The sequence below is a fragment of the Echinops telfairi genome, unplaced genomic scaffold (genome assembly GCF_000313985.2).
Source record: "Echinops telfairi isolate 266 unplaced genomic scaffold, ASM31398v2 ScPeMD7_5;HRSCAF=22, whole genome shotgun sequence".
Lineage (NCBI taxonomy): Eukaryota > Metazoa > Chordata > Mammalia > Afrosoricida > Tenrecidae > Echinops > Echinops telfairi.
Genome location: NW_022103901.1, coordinates 13,226,463 through 13,245,987, shown reverse-complemented (window position 1 = coordinate 13,245,987; position 19,525 = coordinate 13,226,463). Strand labels below are relative to the sequence as shown.

Here is a 19,525-nt window from a genome sequence, read left to right as displayed (position 1 = left end):
CGCCTTCGGCGCTCCTTCTTCTCCAGCACCCAGTCCCGGGTGTTCTTCGCCAATCCTCGCTTCAAAGACCTGCGCGCAGTGACCCTGTGTGGGAGAGATCTGGTGACGTGGCTGTCCTCCTTAGGTGGCCTCCGCACCACCACTTCTCTTCAATCAGAAAAGCTTCCTTCTGGACACCCCATCTTCACCGTAATACGTGCTGGGGCCAAAGCAATAGGCAGCAGGTGTCTCCTGAGGTGTGCCTGCACGGCCTGCCCCCCAGCGAGGCAAGTCAGTGGCCAGGAAATCCACTGGGCCTTGGCTTGCTTGCCCACGCTGCCTGCCAGGTGCCGAGCATGCCGGGGCTCCCTGGTGACGACTGTCTGAGGCAGGAAAACGGAGCCGCCTCTCTCACAGCGCGGCCCGACGGTGACCTCCAGGCTCATCTGGGCCACCTCTTCTGGCCAAAGGGGAGAGAGACCCCCAAAGCCTTGAGGAGGAGAGGCCACGGGCTGGGGCACTGAGGTCCCCGACCACACCCCGTCTGGCAGTGACTCTTTCCAGCCTTAGGTGACAACATCAAGGGCATCCCCCAACTGGCTTGAAGGGCCCCAGCCAGGTACTGGGAGGGTCCCCTCTCACCAGTCCAACTGAATGCAGGGGACAGAGCAGCTGGCGGGGCTGGGGGAGGGCGGCCGAGGCGCTGACTGAGGAAGGCTGTTCCCAGCAGGAGTCACACACAAAAACAGGGGCTGGGAGGGACGAGGTGCTGGGGAGTCCCGGGCACAGAAAGTGGCAGGGCTAAGGCCAGAGTGAGGGCCAGGCCCGTTCTCAGAGGGCAGAAGTCCAGCAAGAGGCCTGCTGGTCCTCGGGACACGGCAGGGAGTCAGCTGCACCTAAGGAAGGACATGTGGTCTTGACTCTAGCAGGGCAACAAGAGGCTCCAGCTCAAGCCAGGAACAAGGGGACTCACAACCGAGGCACCGAGAGGAGTGCTGGGGTAACCCAGAAGACCCTGGGAGCTGCCCCAAGAAGTGGTGGGGGCCCCACCAGCCAGCAAATCCCACTGGAACATGGAATCAGGTAGCCAGACAGGAAGAAGAAAGCAGAGGTAAAAGGCGAGGCTGGAGTGCATCCTGAGTATTCATCCAAGAAAATGGGGGAGGAGGGGGCGTGTCAGTGACGTGAGCCCAAGAGCAGGAGGGAGGGGAAGGAGCAGCGAGAGAGAGGTGGTGCCCGGGAACACTGAGGTCCATCCCGTCCCCACAGGGCCTGAGCCAGGAGACCAAATGGCAGGTCTTTGGATTGGTGGCCTAGGGAGAGTGGACTTTCCAGAAGAGTTTCGAGGAGTAGGAAGGTGAAGGCCAGGTGATCAAGATTAAAAAATCCAAGGACAACAGCCACCTAGATGTACCCCGCCCCTCCCAAAAGTGGAGACAAACCAGGAGCAGGTTTAAAACCTTTATAAAACCCGCTTGTTTACTTGCAGCAGCTCGACAAAAGCAGCCATAGCCGGAAAAACCACCGTTCTCTTTCCAGCAATGGGCTCCTTCCCTCCTCACAATCTGAGGCCTCCCACAGACGAACAGGGGGTCAGGAAGTGCTGGGTGGCGGGCTGAGCCCTCCCACAGACGGGCTCCATGCTCCTCACTGCCGCACACAGAGGTGTTCTTAAGTGAAGAAGGCGTGCTCCCAGGTTCTAAAACTCACCCAGGCCACAAGTAGGCCATGCCGTCTGCGGGTGCCAGTGTGAGGGTAAGAGGAACCCTAGGGTGGCCTGAGGGAAGATAAGCACCTTGGACTTCCTCTGTGAAGAAACAGGACTGCTCACTGGGAAGCAAGGGGCAGCAGGTGATAGGGCCCCGGGGGAGAAACATCTAGAAACAGTACCGAGCTAACCACAGGGAATGGGCTGGGAGAGCTAATGACCTCGGAGGACACGGGGAGTGATGGTGTCACTATCAGGTGCCCCTCAAGTAGAGATTTCAGCTCAGATAAATGCCCCATGCGACAGAGTAGCACTGACCCGCATGGTCTCTGGAGCTGTCCTATCAGGAGCCCACCGCCAAGGATCTCTCCTGCAGCCACTGACTGGGGTGGCGGCTGATGCTCAATCAATGCACCACAGGGATCCTCAGGGACTAGCCAGCTCAAACCTGCAGAGGACACAAGGCACAGGCGGAGACTTCCACCACTGCAACCCTGCCAGATTCCTGCCACCTCTGCCTGGTCCACTTTCAGTGTTCACTCAGGGCCATCTGAACTACATCGTTGCCTTCTTTTGGACCTTGGGTACGGATCCTATCACAGGCACGACTGTGGATGGCCCCACCAAGGGCATGTCCCAGTGGGGGACAGAGAAGAAAACCAAGTAAGTGGAGCAGGTGGTTCAGAGCAATTACAGGTGCTGAGAGAACCTGAAAAGCACAGGGCTCCAGCTCACTGCCGCGGAGTTGATGCGGGCTCCTAAGACAGCCGACCTGCCCCAGGGGGGAGGTTCCGAGACTGCAAGTCCAATGGGTAACCCGCTCCCCGCCACCAGGGTTCCTCCCCAGAAGATGGGTGCCTTGACCGAATTAGACTTCCTAAGTACCGGAAAGAGAGAAGTCTTGCAGCTGTGCAGCCAGTAAGTTGGCAAGAGGCCGAGGCTGAAACAGGGAGCGGCAAGGGACCCCGAGTGACCAGGGAGAAGGCAGTGACCAAGGCGAGCTATGGAAAGCGGGGAAAGGATCACAACTAGACTCGGGGTATGAGGCGGAAGACAGGACAGGGAGGATGGAGCCAGTGAAGAATAGGGAGGAAGCTCTGGGAGACGCTCTTGGGAAAGCCATTGTGCGGACAGTTGATGGATGGCCGGTAGGAGGTGGGGCATTCTTCAGCCAGTTGTTCACAGAGCAGGTGGGGAAGGAACAGCCCTAGGAGGAAACAACCAAGTGGATGGTGAGGATGGGGTGAGGGAGGAGAGAGCCTGAAGGTCAAGTACAGAGAAGAGAGTTGTGGGCCTCTTGATAGACTGAGACAAGCAGATTTGGCCAGAAAGAGGCTGCTGGTGACTGTGGCAAGGGTGCTGTGCACAGAGGGAGAAGACGAGGGGGAGCGGAGCGGAGGGGAGGTAGCCACAGCAGGACCAAGGACAGCAGCTGCAAAAAGCAGCAAATAGACGACGTGGTGGGTGGGTGAAGCTGGGGTCTAAAATCAAGAGAAGCAGCAGTGTGTCTGCGTGCTGATGGGCTTGACAAGGAATGCCAAGATGGGGATACAGGAGAGGGTAGGGTGAAGGACAGTCTGTCACATGGGGCAGAAGGGCTGGTGCCAGGCTTCCTGATCACCCACAGCCCTGAGAAGGGCCTGGCCTGAGGCTGCACCAGGCACAGTCCAAAAGAACAGGTCTCTGGTTCTGGTACCACCAGGCATTGTGCGGCACAGAAACCCACATGTGTTGTAGTGAAGCAGCCCTGCCAGCGCCAGCCTCCACTGCCCCAGAAACAGACCTGGCTGCAGTGACCCCAGCTGCCAAACAAGGGCTTTACCTCTCATTGGTGAACATGGACTGCCTATTTGCGACTTCATCTTCCTGGCCACTCAGTCCCTGCAAGAACCAAAGTGCCCTTAGATCCTTCCAGAGGTTGTTCCACTTACTTGCCCGGGAAGGGCAGGGCCAGGGCCCAACTCCACCCCGAGACCTGGAGAGCAGAGGACTCAGGCACGACTGCAGTATTCTCCCAGCACGATCCTCAGACTAAGCCCCACGGTCTGGACTCCAGACACCACCCAGACCCTTACCTGTGGCAGCATGCTCGAAGGCCCAGAAAAAAGACAAAGGTAGAACCTAGAAAAAGCAAAGAGGCCAGTGAAGTCCTACCCACCTCACCCCCACGAACAGAACCCCAAAGTGTCCCTCCTGCCTGTGTCCCGATGACCCAGCCCAGCCCCTTTCCTGGGGCCACTCAGCAGTAGCCTCTAGCCCCCCCGTGATGCCCCCTGCCCCCCACGCACACAAGCCAGCCTATGCCCCAGCCTCACTTCTTGGCTTTGGCGCTGTTGGGGTAGTCTACCACAACACCCCCTGTGAAGCCAGCCTTGGTGGCCTGGGTTGTGATCAGCTCCAACTGCAGGGAGACAAACAGGGTGTCTGTCAGATGGGGGAGGGCAAACCTCAGACAGCTTCGCCTCCACTCAAGTGGAAAGCAACTGGCCCGTTTGCAGGCGGAACCTGGCCTGGGAGGACAGAGGGTCTGGTCAACAGACCAAGCCACTCTGGAAGCCTCAACAGCCAGGCCAAGGAAAGCATGGGTTAAGTCCCAGTCCGCTTCACTGTCGCTCTCCAATCCAGGGAATTAACAGCTGGAATCTTTTTGAGTTCAGGGAGAGACTCTACAAGTGACTGCAGCTGGAGTTGGAATACTGGAACATTACTGGTCATGACAGGCCACTTGTCTTCGGGTCTGCACTTTCTCATCCATCCTACTTCACAGGACAGACCACCTGGATGGCCCACACCCAGCCCCTCCTCCTTAGTCACGGCAATCAGCACTATCCTTGTGCCATCTGTACCACCTCTTAGGATCCTCCTACCTCACACCTCAAATAACCCCAAACCCACTGCCATCAAGGTAATTCTAGCTCAGTGACTTTATGGAGGGTGTCCAAGGCTGTAAGTCCTATGGGAACAGACAGCCCATCTTTCTCCTGCAGAGCAGCTGGTCGGTGTGAACCACAGACTTCCGGGGCAGTGTCACCAGGACTCCTTTCCTCAAGGGACACCAGTCCAAAAATGGGTGACCATTGGGCCACAAGGCCCTTCTCAGGGGTCCATTTGGCCCTCTGCCCCCGTTAGCACACGGGGCCTGCCCCTCCCTCCCCACAGCAGGAGGACCAACGGGGAAGGAGCAGGGCCACAAGCTCACTCTCCGTCCCTCCCGTCTCTGGGCTTCCTGTGATCACCTCCGCGAGTTGGGGCTCACCTGCTGCGAGTTCTCCGGGTAGAGCTGCAGGGCAGCACGGGAGCCCCGGGCCTGTAAGAGAAGCAGTACTGCCTACCCCTGTCCCTCAGGGCCAGGACCTGGAGCCAGATACCTCTCTTCCTAAGATCGCCAATCACTGACTGCACTTCCACTGTCTGCCTCCCCTTCCCCCTCTCCCCACCTCTTTCACGTGGAAATAGGCCCTAGAATATTGATCTTGACCTTCTTCCCACCTTATGAAATCGGAAGCAGCCATCAACTGGGCCCCGCCATGCCATTTTTACAACAATGAATACAGCAATTGTGACTCCACATGAAGTTTGACCTGAAGAGAGCCCATCTCAACGGCCTTCCCACGGGACATCTCTCCTACGTACCAAGCCTGCAGCCAGGCCAGGTGGGGAGGAGGCCACAGACTCACCAGGACGGAATAGAGAGAGGAAAAAAAGCAGTAGAGGCGCTTGGCAGGGTTGTCGGACTTCTTGTTGGCACTGCAGAGCCACTGCACCGCAGAGATGCTGAGAAGGAAAGGACCCAGTCAAGAACAGGGCCACACACACTGCTTCCCCTCTAAGGCCCCGCCCCCACATAGCGCTGGCTGCTGGGGCAGCCCCAAACACACACCTCACTGCCATTGAGTTCAGTCTGACTCACAGACCCGAAAGGATGGGGAGAACTGCCCTGGTGGGTTTCCACGACTGTAACTCTTGTGAGCAGAAAGCCTCCTGTTTCTCAGGCAGAGGACTGACCTTCCAGTTAGCAGCCCAGCACGTACCCCCCACGCCACAAAAGCAGACAAAGAATCTCTCTCTGTAGAGCCTGAACCTGACACTGCAAAATCCTCACGGGGGGGAGGACAAATTTTTCAAACACAGCAGGCCGTGGGCCTTACTCTCACGGGAAACTCCCAGGCAGGGCCGCACTAGGTCGTCATGCCTCGGTGTGCAAAACCTGCCCTGATGGACTGAAGAGCTGGAAGTGAAGACTCTCACCTGATACAGCCGTCAAAGGAACCTGGTCTGAAGGGGATACCCTGACCCATGTCCCCAAGAAGCAGGTCTCCCTCTGTGTCTCGGTCCAAGGCCGCATCTGCGTTGAATAAGAGGTGTCAGTGTAACAGCTGGCAGGCGCACTCCTCAAGGTAGGCCAGTCCAACGGCCCGTGGACTGGAAGGTACTCACTCAGCATGGCGGTGCTGATGTCCAGGCCCACCCAATAGTGGCCCTCATCCGAGATAAAGTCCCCACTTAGTCCAGAGCCGCAGCTAGAAGAAACAGCCCCAACAGGGACTCAGCAGGGTGTAGTGGCCAGTACCCGCCTGACCCCTGGCCCAGCTGAGTCAGCCCCCAGACCTCACCCAATATCCAGCAGGTAGCAGGGCTGGTCCTCAGGCAGTGAGAGCAGCTCCAGGGCCCGGCCAGCCATCTTAGTCTGGATGTCAATCATCCGGGAGCTGGGATTGATTTAGCACAGGGGTGGGGGTGAGCGAAGGAGCTTCACACTGCTACTTCCCACCCAGACTCCCCCCAAAACCCAACAGGCCAAGCATCCTGAGAGACCCTTGCCTGGTCCCTTCACTTGGGACTTCTAATCTGGGCTCAACAAACTCAAAAGCGACCCCAAGTTCACACACCCGCTATTTGGTTGTAACACAAATGATTACCATGCCAGTTGCACAGTGGATGGACAAGGCACAAATTCTTGGTCCACACTGGGGATCTGCAGCTCTACCAGGCTTTGGTGCGCCCGCCCGTTACTTGCCAATGGCCTCCTCTCCTTGGCATCCACCAATCGCTGCACACTAGGGTCGGCTGACTCTTAATGACCCTTTAGGACAGAAAAACTGGCCTGTAGGGTCCCTGGGCTATATTCTTGACAGGAATAGAATGTTGGGTCTCTCACCTGAGAGCCCACTGGGTGGATCTGGGCCACCAATCTTTCAGGTAGCAGCCAGGCACTTGACTACTGCACCACCAGGGCCAGTGCCCTCATATGTAGGACTCAGCACGACTTCTACACAACAAAACCAGTGCTGTCTATGAAAATCTAACAAGTCAAAGAAATCTGACACATCATTTGAAGAAAAAAATTTCTTAAATTTGAGAAAAGGTTCGTTTACTTAACCTAATCATCCTTAATAGTGAATTGAAATTAATATTTACATTTCACTTAGCCCACTGGGTCCAAAATATTACTTGAACACAAAATCAGTCATAAAAATTATCAGCAAAATATTCTGTCTTCTTCATATCAAGTCATTCCAATTCGTCCCCTTTCAGAATCTGGCAGATGGCCACCTGACTGGGCAGAGGTTGGATTGTATTGGCTTTCTCAAAATCAAGGTTAAGAATCTCAGAAAACAGTTACCAAAATGCCATATACTCAACACAGCTAGGGGTAAAACACACATGATACACGACTGGATTCGCTTTTTAAATTTTTTCTTGACCAAATTTAAACAGGAAGCCAGATGGCGAACTGAGTTAAGCACTGGGCTGCCAACCAGCAAAGCCAGAGGTTCAAAACCACCAGCCTCTGAGGAACAACAATGAGGCTCTCTATTTAAAGATTTTGGTTCAAGAACCCACTGTGGCGGGCCTACTCTACTGTACAGCCTCTGAGTTGAAATCAATGCCATGAAGGCGAGTTTGATTTGGGGGGGTTTAATTTCAACAGCGGGAATAAAATGGGTAGACTTTTCTGTAGCATATTGGGAAGGCCAGGCTTGGAAATCCTGTTCTAGAATCGCTTGCTAAGTGACTTTGTAATTGTCCAAAAGTTAACTATTCCGTGTGCAATCAAGGGGTGAGGGTGGAGTGTCAAAAAAAGCTCATGGGAAAATTGGGAAAATTCCATTTATCTTTAAGTTTCAAGCCCACTTTCCTGGAACCTTTTGAAGCCCTCTCATGTACCACATGGGATTGTCACGAAATTAGCCCATAGCTTTAAAAACAAAAACAAAAAAACCTCACTACCAACATCGATTCTGACTCCTAGTAGCCCAACAAGGCCCGGTACAATTGCCCCTTTGGGTCTCCAAGACGTAACTCTTTCCAGCCTCAACTTTCTCCTACTGAGCGGCGAGTGGGCTTGAACCGCGGACCTTGACAGTAGCAGCTCAGCGCGCAGCCCTCAACGCCACCAGGGCTCCCGGGGTCGCACATCATTGCAGCCCTCAATTAGCACTGCACGGGTCGCACCTCATTGCAGCCCTCAATTAGCACTGCACGAACATTATCTCCCCTCGCGTGCTTGACCCCTTCCCATTTCCGCGGCCCACTGCACCACACGCGGAAAAACGAGTCATTGCGTTACTTGTTTGGAAAGCCGCTTACAGAAGCAGGAATGGTCACCCCATTTCAAGGACGTGCTCACCGAGGCCCAGGAGACTCGGGGATGTCCTTCAAGTTGTCTTTGCCCGCGGAAGAAAGGAGATCGATTCCCGTCTCTCCCCTCGGGCGCCCCGCGAAATTCGACCAGCGTTCTCAGCACCGCCCGCAACCGGGACCTCGGAATCTGTCTGCCGTTCCGACGGACGGCCGCCCCGCGACCCCGGCCGCCCCGCGACCCCGGCCCCCGCCCGCCCGCCCGCGACGCCCCGCGTTCTCCTCACTTGCGAACGTATTTCCGGGCTTCGTCCTCGTTGTAAAACTGTGGGGGTAGAAGGGAGAAAGAAGCGGTTACGCGAGGACTCGGAGCGCTGTGTTCCGGCCAAAGAAGAGAGGGGTGGGCGCGGCCTCACCAGCTCCGGGGGTCCCCCGTGCTCCGGCCTCCGTCCGCGGCCAGCCATGCTTGGATCCCCTCAACACGCCGCGTCCTGACGTCACCGGAAGCCCGGCTGCTTCGGCTGGCGGCCCGGCGCCCGCCTCCTAGTACGCATGCCCCGCCCCTTCCGCCCGCCTTCTCTTCGTGATTGGTTGCCAGGACCGCGGCCTGCGGAGTACTCGGGCCTCCCATTGGCCGGCTTTTGCGGCACTGCCCGCCCACGCCATCCAAGATGGCAGCTAAGTGTGATCGGAAGTGGCCGCGGATGTTATTATGGAGGTGCCGGCTGGGCCCGGGGGTGCCCTCGAATTCCGGAGGGAGCCTGGGCCGGCGAGCATGCACGCGGGCCCGCAGCGACGGCCCCTACTCCCGCACAGCGCTCTATGAGCTGCTCGGCGTTCCCGTCACAGCCACCCAGGCGCAAATCAAGGCGGCCTACTACCGGCAGAGCTTCCTCTACCACCCGGACCGCAACTCGGGCAGCGCCGAGGCTGCCGAGCGCTTCACCCGCATCTCCCAGGCCTACGTGGTGCTGGCCAGTGCCACCCTTCGCCGTAAGTATGACCGCGGCCTGCTCGGCGACGAGGACCTGCGCGGCCCCGGCCCCCGGCCGTCCAGGACCGCCGCGGCCGAGGCTCCCGGCGCGCCCCGCTCCCAAGCCGCCGCCTCCCGCGGCCACAGCACCGGGCAGGCGGCGCCGGGGACCAATCGCACCGTGTTCAACTTCGACGCCTTCTACCAGGCCCACTACGGAGAGCAGCTGGAGCGCGAGCGGCGCCTCCGGGCGCGGCGCGAGGCCCTCCACAAGCAGAAGGAACGGGCCAAGAAAGGCTTCCACTGGGACGACACCCGAGACATGACTTTCATCTTTCTGTTCATCACCACCTTCTTCATCATCGGCTGCCGAATGTAACCGGGGAGCGGAGGGAAGGGGAACACGTCCCAAAGAAGCGGCCCGGCGGCCCTTGAAACATTTCCCTTCCATCGTCTACCTCTGCTGGGGCCCCGGAGAACTGCTCACCAGGCCCTCCCGCCCCCCACGCCCCCAGCCTAAAGGTTGATCTGACGCCCCTCTCCTAGGAGCCTGAGAAGGAGGTCTCCGAAAGAGACTCCAAAGGGGGCCCAAGGGTGAAGGGCCAGAGACGGCCTTCTGGAATCCCTAGGTGCCTGCTGCCAAAGGTTGCCTACCTGGGGTTGTCACCTTGTCCAGAACCCTTGCCTTGCCATCATTGCTAAGCCCTGAGCAAGCGTTGTCTCCTTTTGCCCACCCCTGTGTTGTAACCATGAAATATGCCATACAACCCAGTGTTTGGCGGCCAAAAGAAAAGTTTTGGGGTTGTGTGACACTTGCCATTCTGAGTCCCTCTAACCATAGATGTGACTTGACCTAGACTTCTGTGTCGAAAGGCCTTGCCATTCCTGGGCCCTGGCCCCTTCTCTTGTTGGCACGGGGGAGTGGGGGAATCAAAGCTCGGAAGTACAAGTGCCCCTGTGTTCTTGCCTAATGATTGACCATTGGCTCTGTCTGTGGGCAAGGTGGCAGCGGAGGGCTGTCCCACTTGCTTACCCACGAGCTCAGTGGTTTGAACCTGATGCCAGCAGGTCCAGGTTCATCTGTGGGACAGCATGCCAGTGACCTGGTCACCCTCTTACCAGCCAGCCTCAATGCTAACTCGAGCCCATCCCCACGCAGACCTAGAGCAAGCCATCCCAAGTGTGGCCGTCACAGACCCCACAAGCCTAGACCTGAAGCAAAGCTGCAGAAGGATGCCAGAAAGGGTGGCGTTGGGAGCCAGCAGGTCTCTGGCTGGATAAGGGACTTGCTGCTGCTCAAGGAAGAAGCTTGGGTTCCTTGTTCAGAGCTGACCCAGCTTTCTTTTCTCTGTGCCTGTTTAGTTAAGATGTGCCGGGCACAAGGTGGATGATTCAAACCCACAGGAGAAAGATGAGGCTTTGTGGTCCCAGAAAGATCGACAGCCTCCGAAACCCACAGGAGCAGTTCTACTCTGCCCCACCAGGCCTGTATGAGTCCGTATGGACTCGATGCCAGTGAGTGTAGAGTTAGGTAACCAGTTAATCATCACCTGTAGTTGTGTGTGCTGTCGAGTTGGTTCTCACTCAGTAAAACCCTGTATACAACAACAAAACACCACCCAGCCCTGCTGCATCCTCATAATTGTTCTTGTGTCAGGCCGTGGTTTGCAGCCACTGTGTCAATCCATCTTGAGGGTCTTCCTCTTTCACGGCCACTCTACCAATCATGATGCCCTTTTCCAAGGACATGTCCTGATAACATATCCACAACACACGAGACAAAAATCTCTCCATCCTTGCTTCTAAGGAGCATTCTGGCTCTGCTGCTTCCAAGACAGATTTGCTGGCTCTTTGGCAGTCCATGGTACTTTCAACATTCTTTGCCAGGAGGCTAATTCAAATGCATCTACTTCAGTCTTCCTTATTCAGTGTCCAACTTTCACATGCATATGAGGCTATTGAAAATAACCATAGCCCTCAAACACCTTAGTCCTCAAAGTAACACTCTTGCTCCTCAACACTCTAAGGAGGCCTTGTGCCGCAAATTTACCCAAGGTAATGCATCCTGTGAGCTCTTGACTCCAGAAGCAGCCGTCACCTGTAGAAGGAAGACAGCCCTCCATCGCTGCCTGTGGGAACGGGTTGGCTGTGGGGTGGTTGGGTGCTCAAGCACTTATGCACTGGGCAAAGCAGAGCACTGAGACGGGAAACCGTTCAAGGGGACTAGACAAACGCCTGGCCTTAGGTCTCAGGTCTAAACTTTGGTCGAGTAATGCTAGTTCCCTCACTCAGTCTTTGGTGTAAAATCCTTGCATGTGTTTTGATAACCTGGAGCTAATCCTACTTGTTCCTTGGAAGCCATTCAAATTACTAGCCATGAAGGTCCAGGGCAGACCCTTAGGGAAACTTTATAGGGACCACACGGGATTTGAGCCCACTTGGAGCTTTGGTTTGGGGGAGGCGAGGGGGATGTACTTTTTAAAAAGCTCATTTAACGTTAACTCTTTGGAAAACTGGAGGGTTTGCTCTGCTCCCCAAGCTTTGGTCTGTGGGGAGGGGAGAGATGTGCTTTTCAAAAAGCACAATGACTTACTGTGCTGCTGATTTGGGAGCCAAGTGGGAAAGCCTGCCCTTTCTGGAAGCCTGAACTACCGCGAGGAGTGAGGAGTGTTGCCCCAAGTGCACAGAAGCCCCTGCTTCCCAACAAGGAGTGGACCTTGGCGCAAAAGCTTTCTCTGGGTATGTGTCCAGGATTGGAGCTTTTCCCTTTTGGGTTTGTAAAATCATAGAAACCACTCCGATTTCTTTTCTCATTGAAGCTCACATTCAAGAACTTCCCCTCCGGAGTGCCAGGTTTCAGACCAGCCAGGCTGCCTGCGAGCTCCCAGAACTTTGACCTTCACAGAATGGTTGAAGCTAATGAACCATCTAACGCAAATGTTTCTCAAAGTGGGCGATACTGCCCCTTAAGGGTGGTGATATCTACCTGCTTTACCCTGGAGTAGGGGCTAGAGGACAAATGCTTTTCATTGCCAGAGGGGCACTGACTAATTTTTCTGAAAAGGGGATAGTGAATATCCACTATTTTACCTTTTTAGTTTAAAGATGAAACTTTCAACTCCCACTGAGAGTTCCAGCCTTGAAGCCACACGGGCCGTTCTACCCTGCCCTATAGGGTCGCCGTGAGTCACAAGTGAATCAGTGGCAGTGAGCTTGGAGTTTTAAATCTTGATTGCAATGCCTACACAGAACTCACAGACAAAATTCACAATTGAAGGGTTTATTAAGGACGTCAGTAAGTCGTAATGCCAACGAGAAGTGCTCAGTTTATTAGGACATGTTACAAAGCTGGTTTGGGTCTGCTAATAAATGCCCAAGGGCACACCACTCTGCTGTAAGCGTCAACCCCAAGGCGCTCAGCTCCACTGCAGTGGGTTGGCAAGCTCAACTTCCCAATTAAATGCCCAGTGTCCCCCGCCCCCACTCTACAAGTCAAGCCTCCTGCACGGAAACACTCAGCTTCATTCTGTCCGTGGGTTGGGTTGGAAGTCCGCCTTCCGTGTGTTGGCTCCTGGTTCACTGTGCAGGGAACTCGGGTCCAGACGACTTGCCCCGTTCCTGGCTCTTGCTGGAAATCGGATTCCCTCCTCTTGCTTTTCAAAGGGCTCATTTTATACCCAGCGAATGCCACTCCAGGGAATTCTGTTTGAAACTACAGGTGAATCCTAGCAGTAGCTTCACCTCTTTCCAGACCCAAGCCAGGAAAAGTCATTTGGTGGGAGTTAGAGACGTTGTCTAGCACAGTCCCATGAAACCATTCGCTGTCCCTCCAGGTGGTAGGCCCGCTAAATTGAGGAGCCTATGATAACTGTAACTGGCCTGTGGTCTAGAACTAGGGTTGCTCTAGGCTGGTGGTGGTGCACCTCAGATCTTTGGGTTGGAGTTGAACAGAGTGGCCCCACTCCCTACCCCGCTAAAATCGAGCAGCCACTCTTCATGGAGAAGGAGGAATGGGGAACTGCCAAGGAGCCCCATCTGGTGCCTGCCTTTTGCCCCTCCTGGTCTAACCCCCGACGGGATTGTCGTTGTCTTTCCTTCCTCGGCTTGCCTGTCCTGGAGCGAGGGGGTTGCACCAGGCCCAGGACATGAACCCCTTGCCTCCTAGGAGCTGCTCCCCACTTCCTGACAACAAAGGAAGCACAACCCCATCATTAGATGAAATAAAGCACTTCCAGGGGGTCCATTCCGACTCAGTGACCCTGAAGAACAAGGTAGAAACTGAGAGCCTCATCTTTCTCCCTCTGAGCGGCTGGTGGCTTTGAACTGCTGGGATTGCAGTTAGCAGGCCAACACATAACCTACGGAGCCACTAAAGCTAAAAGCCACACACACACACACTTTCCCTTTTGGTCATAAACCAAACCGCAGACCTTGTGGTTACAGTCCAACCTGTACAACCCATTAGGCCCTGAGGGCTCCTTTTGGAAGCCCAGAGTCGATAACTGGAGCTCAAGCTCGCAGGCAGACCTTTGTTGTCACCACACGATTCACTGGTGGAGACCTGAGCCCACAACTCAGCCAAGAGTATTCCCAAGAACCTGGAAGCCAACTAGGTTCATGCAGAGGGCCCAGACTGCCTGCCACCGCAGTACCCCAGCCCACTCCACGTACCTTCTCTCGGGCTTTCTTGACGTTCACGAACCATCCGACTTGAAGCCTGTTATTAAGGCCTGCTGGGCTTGGTGAGCCTCAACTGGCCAAAATGACACATTTGATGTTCTCCAGGTTTCATATTTGGGGGTGGGGGTGGGTGGGGACGCAGAAGACGACGTGGGCAAGCTCAGGATTCCCAGGAGGTGTGTCTGAAACGTTACCAATGGACAGCAACAAAGTGGGCGCGTCGGTTGTTGGGAAAGTTTGTGGCTCTGCTTTGGGACCGCACGCGCTGTGGTTCTGTGTGTGACAGATGGGCCCTTTCTAACAGGCCGCATGGTGGAGCCCCTTCTTGGCATTTCTTCTCTCTTACACAAGCCCAGCTAAAAGCCTTCTAGAGTGTGGGAGCCAATGAGGTTCTGGAAGCCTTCAGGCAGGAAGGTCCAGACTGCCTGCCACGGGGTCTCCCCAGAACATTGCATGTATCTTCACCATCCAACTCAAAGCCTCTCCCCTGGTCCAGAATGCCTCAGCGTCCCAGGCCAGCGCTTACCACGAGTGGCCCTGCAAGCCCACAACCAAACTCACTGCCACCGAGTCTCTTCTGACTCCGATCAACCCTCTGGGTCAGGGAACAACTGTCCCTAAGAGTTTCCCAAGTTGTGCATCTTGACCGGGGCAGAAAGCTTCATCTTCCTCCTGCCAGCAGCTGGTGGTGTTGAACCGCTGGACTCACGGTTAGCAGCCCAATGGACAACCATACCATGCCACCAGAGCTCCCTGTCCCATCCCTACCCTCCCTAATCGACTGACCCCAGGCTTTTGGTGGAAAGGGAGGGGCTGGGGGGTACTTTGGAAGAACCCCGTCTGATCCCCATGACACCATTCTTCTCCCTTCCCAGTGCCCTCTCTGCCTAGATCTTTCCTTTCTCTGCTGCTGGCCTGCCCGAAGGAAGAGAGGCTGGACCAGGTTCTGGATATTCGCCTCTGGAAGCTTCTCCTTAACTTGCTGAGAGTAGAGGGAGGTGTGCCCAGCCTTGGCCACCTCTCACCTTTCAGTCACCACAAAACTCCCTGGATGCTGAGAACAGCCCGCTGTGCTCTGAAGGGCGCCAACAAGCAAGGTTGTCCAACCTTGAGTCATCCAAGGTAGGCGACCTGTGGTCCCATGGTTCTGCAGCCTCTAGCCACGCAAGGGCCAGCAAACCAGGGCCAGTGTGCAATGAAGGTTCTCAGGTAGGCAGCACCACCTGCACGTTCAGAGTACATCGGATGGACTGGGCCAGGAGGGTGCCCTAAAGCCACTGCCTTCAGTCATTGCGTCCATCTCTGTCGCCCCTGACCGCCCACCGCCCCCTCGTCATCCCCTGCCGCCTTCTGAGAGCGGTCACTCAGGCACCGTTTACACACCTTCAGCGACAGGGAACAGGACTTAAGAGTGTCCTACCCTTTTGCCCTGGAAACACCGATTCATCCTGACCTGAAAGGACAGAGTAGAACTCGGCCATCGAGTTCCCAACGCCATAAGCATTACGTAAGCTGGCGGTCATCTCCTTCACCCACGGCGCAGCTGGCGGGTTCGAACGCAGACCCGTGCTTCACTGCTTTTAAGCGCCTCAGCTTGAGCCAGAGTCTGGCCGCCTCGGTGGACTTGGTGGCAGTGCGCCAGAGCGAGTCACAGGCGAGACCACACATGCGTATGACAAATCCGCGCCTCGCAGGACTTGAAGTCCTCACCCTGTCCTGCTCCTCTCCCTCCAGCGATGCTGGGCCCCCTCTTAGCACATGACTTTGCTGAAACCTCAGAGCTTCGACACCACCCTGCCTCCGCTCCCCCTCCTTCTCAGCAGGCTCCTCCATGCCACTCAGGCGACCCAGACCCACCTTCACCTGACCTGGACGTGTTCCCACCCGCCCATCCTGGCAGACACCCCGTGGCCACGCTGGCCACTTTGTGTTGTGCTGAGCCAAAGACAGGGACCTTCCGCCCAAGAACACCCGTGCCGTCCATCACTCAGTGGGGTGAGCATTTGGCAGGCCAAGAGGAGGCAGGCACCATCCTGATGGGCTGAAAGGTGACGGGTGCGGGGTGGGGGAGAAGGTGAGGGCAGGTGAGGCAACTGGAGGAGAATGTGCCTCTGGCCAGAAGCGCTGGGGAGCTGAGAGCCAGGAAAGGCCCTCCTGCGTTGATCATGGGAGGTGGCTTCCTGGAGCCAGCCAGCAGCCAGGAGCCCAGCTGGGCCTGAAGGACAGCTGGGCTGCGGATGGGCAGAGAGGAGCAGAGGGCGCCGCTGAGCTGTGGGAGCTGGGACCCCCGGAGGGGCGGGTGGAGGGGGCAGAGAGGAGGCGGCAGCATCACATCCTCACCATCACATTTATTGACGGCCCCGGGGAGGCGGGGCTGGGGACAGAACATACAAAGACAAGGACCTGCCCTCAAAAAGCTTCCATTCGAAGGAGACAGGGACAGAAAAATACAGAATGGTTTTTCCTGGGGATGGCCCACTCTCACCTGTGCAGGCCAGAAGCCCCCAGGCCGACCTTGTCCCAGGGTCTGGTGTGTGAATGGGGCCTGTCGCAGCCCCAGGGCCACGGGGTCCCCGGCCCTGATTCTGGGGCCTGCCCACCCGGCTCCTACGAGGTGGGCCCCCAAAGTTGGAAAGGTAGGCTCAGGGCATGATGAAAGCACTCCTGTGGGTCTTGGTATTGTGCGAGCCCCTTGGAGTGGCGGGAGGGGTGGCACACCCCCTAAGAGGGACCCTCTGGGAGGCGGGCCTCTTCCCAGACTCCACTGGAGAGTCAAGTCCTTTCATGGGGCTGGCCTGTCACCCCGGAGGCCCCAGCCAGGGCCAAAGGAAAGGCAGTGTTTCCTAACACCCTGCCTCCCCCAACCCAGTCCCCCACTCTGGGCATCTTCCAAGTGACCCTCCTCCCCAGCTCAGCCTCCAGGGCCAGGGCCTGCCTGAGGCCCAGGGGAGGGGGCCCGCCCCTCCCCCGACCCAGGCAGTGGGGGAGGAGGAGGAGCCAGCATCAAGTTTGTCTGGGCCCCCCACTGAGGGGCCACACCCTGGATCCTACCGGTGGGGGGGCTCTGGCTGCGAGGGCCGAGGGCTCAGCAGGGGGGCCGGGCCAAGGGGGCACCCGGGAGAGCCCTTCAGAGGGAGCACTGGCCGGGAGTCCAAGGGAGGCAGGCTCCGGGGCACTGCTGGTGGCCCCCGGGCGGCCCCGGTGGGCAGGACAGCTGCAGGGGCCAAGGGCTTGGGGGGGTCGGCAGCCGCTGGGGGTGCTGGCTGGGCAGACCGCTCCCTGCGGCGCAGCAGCTCCTGCAGCTTCTCTGCCTGTGTCCTCCGCAGGTGGGCCAGCGCACGGCCTCGCTGGAAGGCCGGCAGGAAGGCCTCCAGGCTCTGCTCACCCAGCAGCAACTGCTCCATCTGCTCCTGGGGGCCAGAGGGACAGGGTTGTGAGGGGCAGGACCCCACGGGAGGCTGGGCCTCTCCCGGGTCCCTCCCCATGGTAACCCCCACACGCACATGCACGGCTGGGCCTGCGGTCAGAGGTCCCAGCATGCTCAGGACTCTAGGGCCCCACAGACCAGACGGGCTGGTCACAGACAGGGTTCCCCCAAGGCCAGGGCACACGCTGCCTCTTCCCCTGCCCACTCCAGCAGAGGCCCCTGGCCCAGCAGCACTCAGGTACTCTCAGGAGAGCCAAGGGGAACCCCAGATGGGCAGTGGTCACCAGAGGTCACTGGGAGGCTCCTGAGCTTTTAGGGGTCTCCCTCCCCTGTCCCCAGGCCCAGCTACCTGCCACCTCACCTCAGCTTCCTGCTCAGCTTCTCCCAGTTCGGCCTGGAGCCAGCCGAGCGCACAGTGGGGACTCCAGCGATGCATGCTGTCCTCTGAGGGCCACAGAGGGATGGAGTGAACAGTGTCTGGCCTCAAGGCCTGTCTCCAGGCTGTCAGCGCCCAGGGGTCAGCCCCCACTCCCAATGATTCTTCTCAGCAATCTAAGTTTCCTTGCTCACCCTGGGGCCTCAGTTTTACCATCTGCACAAATGCCTATGTAATCATTTTGTGTACTCCCCCGGTCCCCCACTTCTGTCCCAGTGCAACAGAAAAGCAAACACCTAGCTCCTAGGATACCCCAGGCTCTTGGACATTGAAACCTGCTTTCTCCCACTGCTCAGCAGGCCCCCCTCCCCACCTCAGGCCTCTACTGCCCACTCCCCCAGTTCACTTCACAGGCGGCCCAGAGTCAACACCTCTCCAATTTGCCTGGGAAGAGGGCCACCCAAGCCCCATCCTGCAATGCACGGGAGGCACTTCCCACAGGTCAACCAGCTGGGCCACATGGCCCATGGGCCCCCCCATCCCACCGGGCAGGTATCCTGGCGGTCCCCTCACCCAGTCGCTGCAGCTTGTCGGCGCAGCTCTCTGCCACCTCTCGAAGCTCCTGGTACTTGATGGCCAGGGCGGCCCGGCCCATCTCCAGGCGGGGCCGCAGTGCCAGGTTCTCCTTGGCCAGCGAGTAGTTGGAGGCCAGGCATGCCTCCCGATCCAGTTGTAGGCCCTGGAACTGCGGGCAGAGAGGGGCTGAGAGCCGCACTTCCAGCCACCCCGGTGGCCACCCCTGGGCGAGCGAGCGTGCCTAGAGCCCACCTGAAGGCAGCGGAAGGCTCTGAGCTCCCGGGTGGGGGTCTAACAGGTGGAGGGCCTTCAAGAAGCCCAGATGCCAGGCAGGCCACCTGGCCACTGTGGGCCTCAGTTTCCTCCTCTACAAAGTGGCCTCCAACCTGCGAGGGTTGCTGTGAGACTTAGTGAGGAAAACTAAGAAGGCCTGGACAAATGTTAGTTAATTTTTAATTTTTCAATTAATATGTCTGCTCAGGTCCCCCAGGAGCCCCCTCCCTCCCCTGTCCCATTTTCCACGCTTGGGTAGCGTCCCTCTTATTCGAAGGCTTTGTTTCTTCGTCAGGTGTTTGTGAGGCAAACACTCCCACCGCCTGCTCCCACTCTCCCTCCCTCCAGGAGTGGCCATGTCCACACCCCGTCGTCCTTCCCCACATCGGACCCCCTCCGGCCACCCTCGTCTCCCTTCCCATGCCCTCGTCTGCCCTCAGTGGGATTCCCCACACCCCCAGGAATACACACCCCCTTCTCCTCTCTAATCCACCTGCTCCCTGCTTTTCAGCTCACCCACCCAGCAGGCCCCAGCCCGGCCACCCTGGAGCCTCTCTCCCCAGGGCCGATTGTCCGTGGGCTGGCCTCCCCTCACGGCCCCTGGAGAATGCAGCACCTTCCATCTGTCCCCTACGGGGTGCACGGCCCCTCCAAGTCGGCTTCCCCCAAACCCACACTTTCCTTTCTGCCCCCCACTGCCCGCCCGCCCGCCCCGGCCTATCTCCCATGAAACAGACAACTTTACCCACGGTGGCTGACGGAATACACCCGCCCCAGCGCCAGACACAAAGCCCCCTCTGGCGCCCCCCACCCCCGAATGCAGACGCCCCTCCAACGGTCTCCCAGGTGTCACACAGGCCCCGCTGGAAGGCGCCTCCCCTTTGTGGCCCTACAGAACGTGGGTGTGCGAGCCAGGGCCCCCACAACACAGCTTCCCCCCGCCCCCCACCC

The 19,525-nt window shown here is 57.6% G+C and overlaps 3 protein-coding genes and 1 non-coding gene across 4 annotated transcripts in view; 1 reads left to right on the top strand and 3 right to left on the bottom strand.

Annotated features, from left to right (window-relative positions):
- BUD23 (BUD23 rRNA methyltransferase and ribosome maturation factor) overlaps positions 1–8,774 on the bottom strand; it is a 9,511-nt gene extending 737 nt beyond the window's left edge. Inside the window, exons 1-11 of the mRNA XM_004705627.2 lie at positions 8,686–8,774; positions 8,557–8,594; positions 6,301–6,396; positions 6,125–6,207; positions 5,936–6,032; positions 5,365–5,461; positions 4,944–4,994; positions 4,003–4,088; positions 3,763–3,808; positions 3,510–3,568; positions 1–84 (exon numbers count right to left, since the gene is read on the bottom strand). Coding sequence (XP_004705684.1) covers positions 1–84; positions 3,510–3,568; positions 3,763–3,808; positions 4,003–4,088; positions 4,944–4,994; positions 5,365–5,461; positions 5,936–6,032; positions 6,125–6,207; positions 6,301–6,396; positions 8,557–8,594; positions 8,686–8,733 — 785 coding nt within the window. The 5' untranslated portion in view covers positions 8,734–8,774. The remainder of the gene's footprint in view (positions 85–3,509; positions 3,569–3,762; positions 3,809–4,002; positions 4,089–4,943; positions 4,995–5,364; positions 5,462–5,935; positions 6,033–6,124; positions 6,208–6,300; positions 6,397–8,556; positions 8,595–8,685) is intronic.
- On the bottom strand, positions 357–486 carry LOC115868030. The gene has a single exon (XR_004045385.1). It is a non-coding gene; the product is annotated as a small Cajal body-specific RNA 20 (non-coding RNA).
- Positions 8,775–8,938: 164 nt separating the features above from the next.
- On the top strand, positions 8,939–10,213 carry DNAJC30 (DnaJ heat shock protein family (Hsp40) member C30). Its single transcript, XM_004705995.2, has one exon. The coding sequence runs from the start codon at positions 8,941–8,943 to the stop codon at positions 9,619–9,621; it is 681 nt and encodes a 226-aa protein (XP_004706052.1). The 5' UTR covers positions 8,939–8,940; the 3' UTR covers positions 9,622–10,213.
- Positions 10,214–16,250: 6,037 nt separating this feature from the next.
- Positions 16,251–19,525, bottom strand: part of VPS37D (VPS37D subunit of ESCRT-I) — an 11,391-nt gene continuing 8,116 nt past the window's right edge. Inside the window, exons 2-4 of the mRNA XM_045284724.1 lie at positions 18,299–18,542; positions 17,711–17,793; positions 16,251–17,332 (exon numbers count right to left, since the gene is read on the bottom strand). Of these exons, the coding sequence (XP_045140659.1) occupies positions 16,970–17,332; positions 17,711–17,793; positions 18,299–18,542 (690 nt within the window). The 3' untranslated portion in view covers positions 16,251–16,969. The remainder of the gene's footprint in view (positions 17,333–17,710; positions 17,794–18,298; positions 18,543–19,525) is intronic.

Coding starts and splice junctions, on each gene's coding strand:
- DNAJC30 (XM_004705995.2), top strand. CDS start 8,941: ATGGCAGCTAAGTGTGATCGGAAGTGGCCGCGGATGTTATTATGGAGG.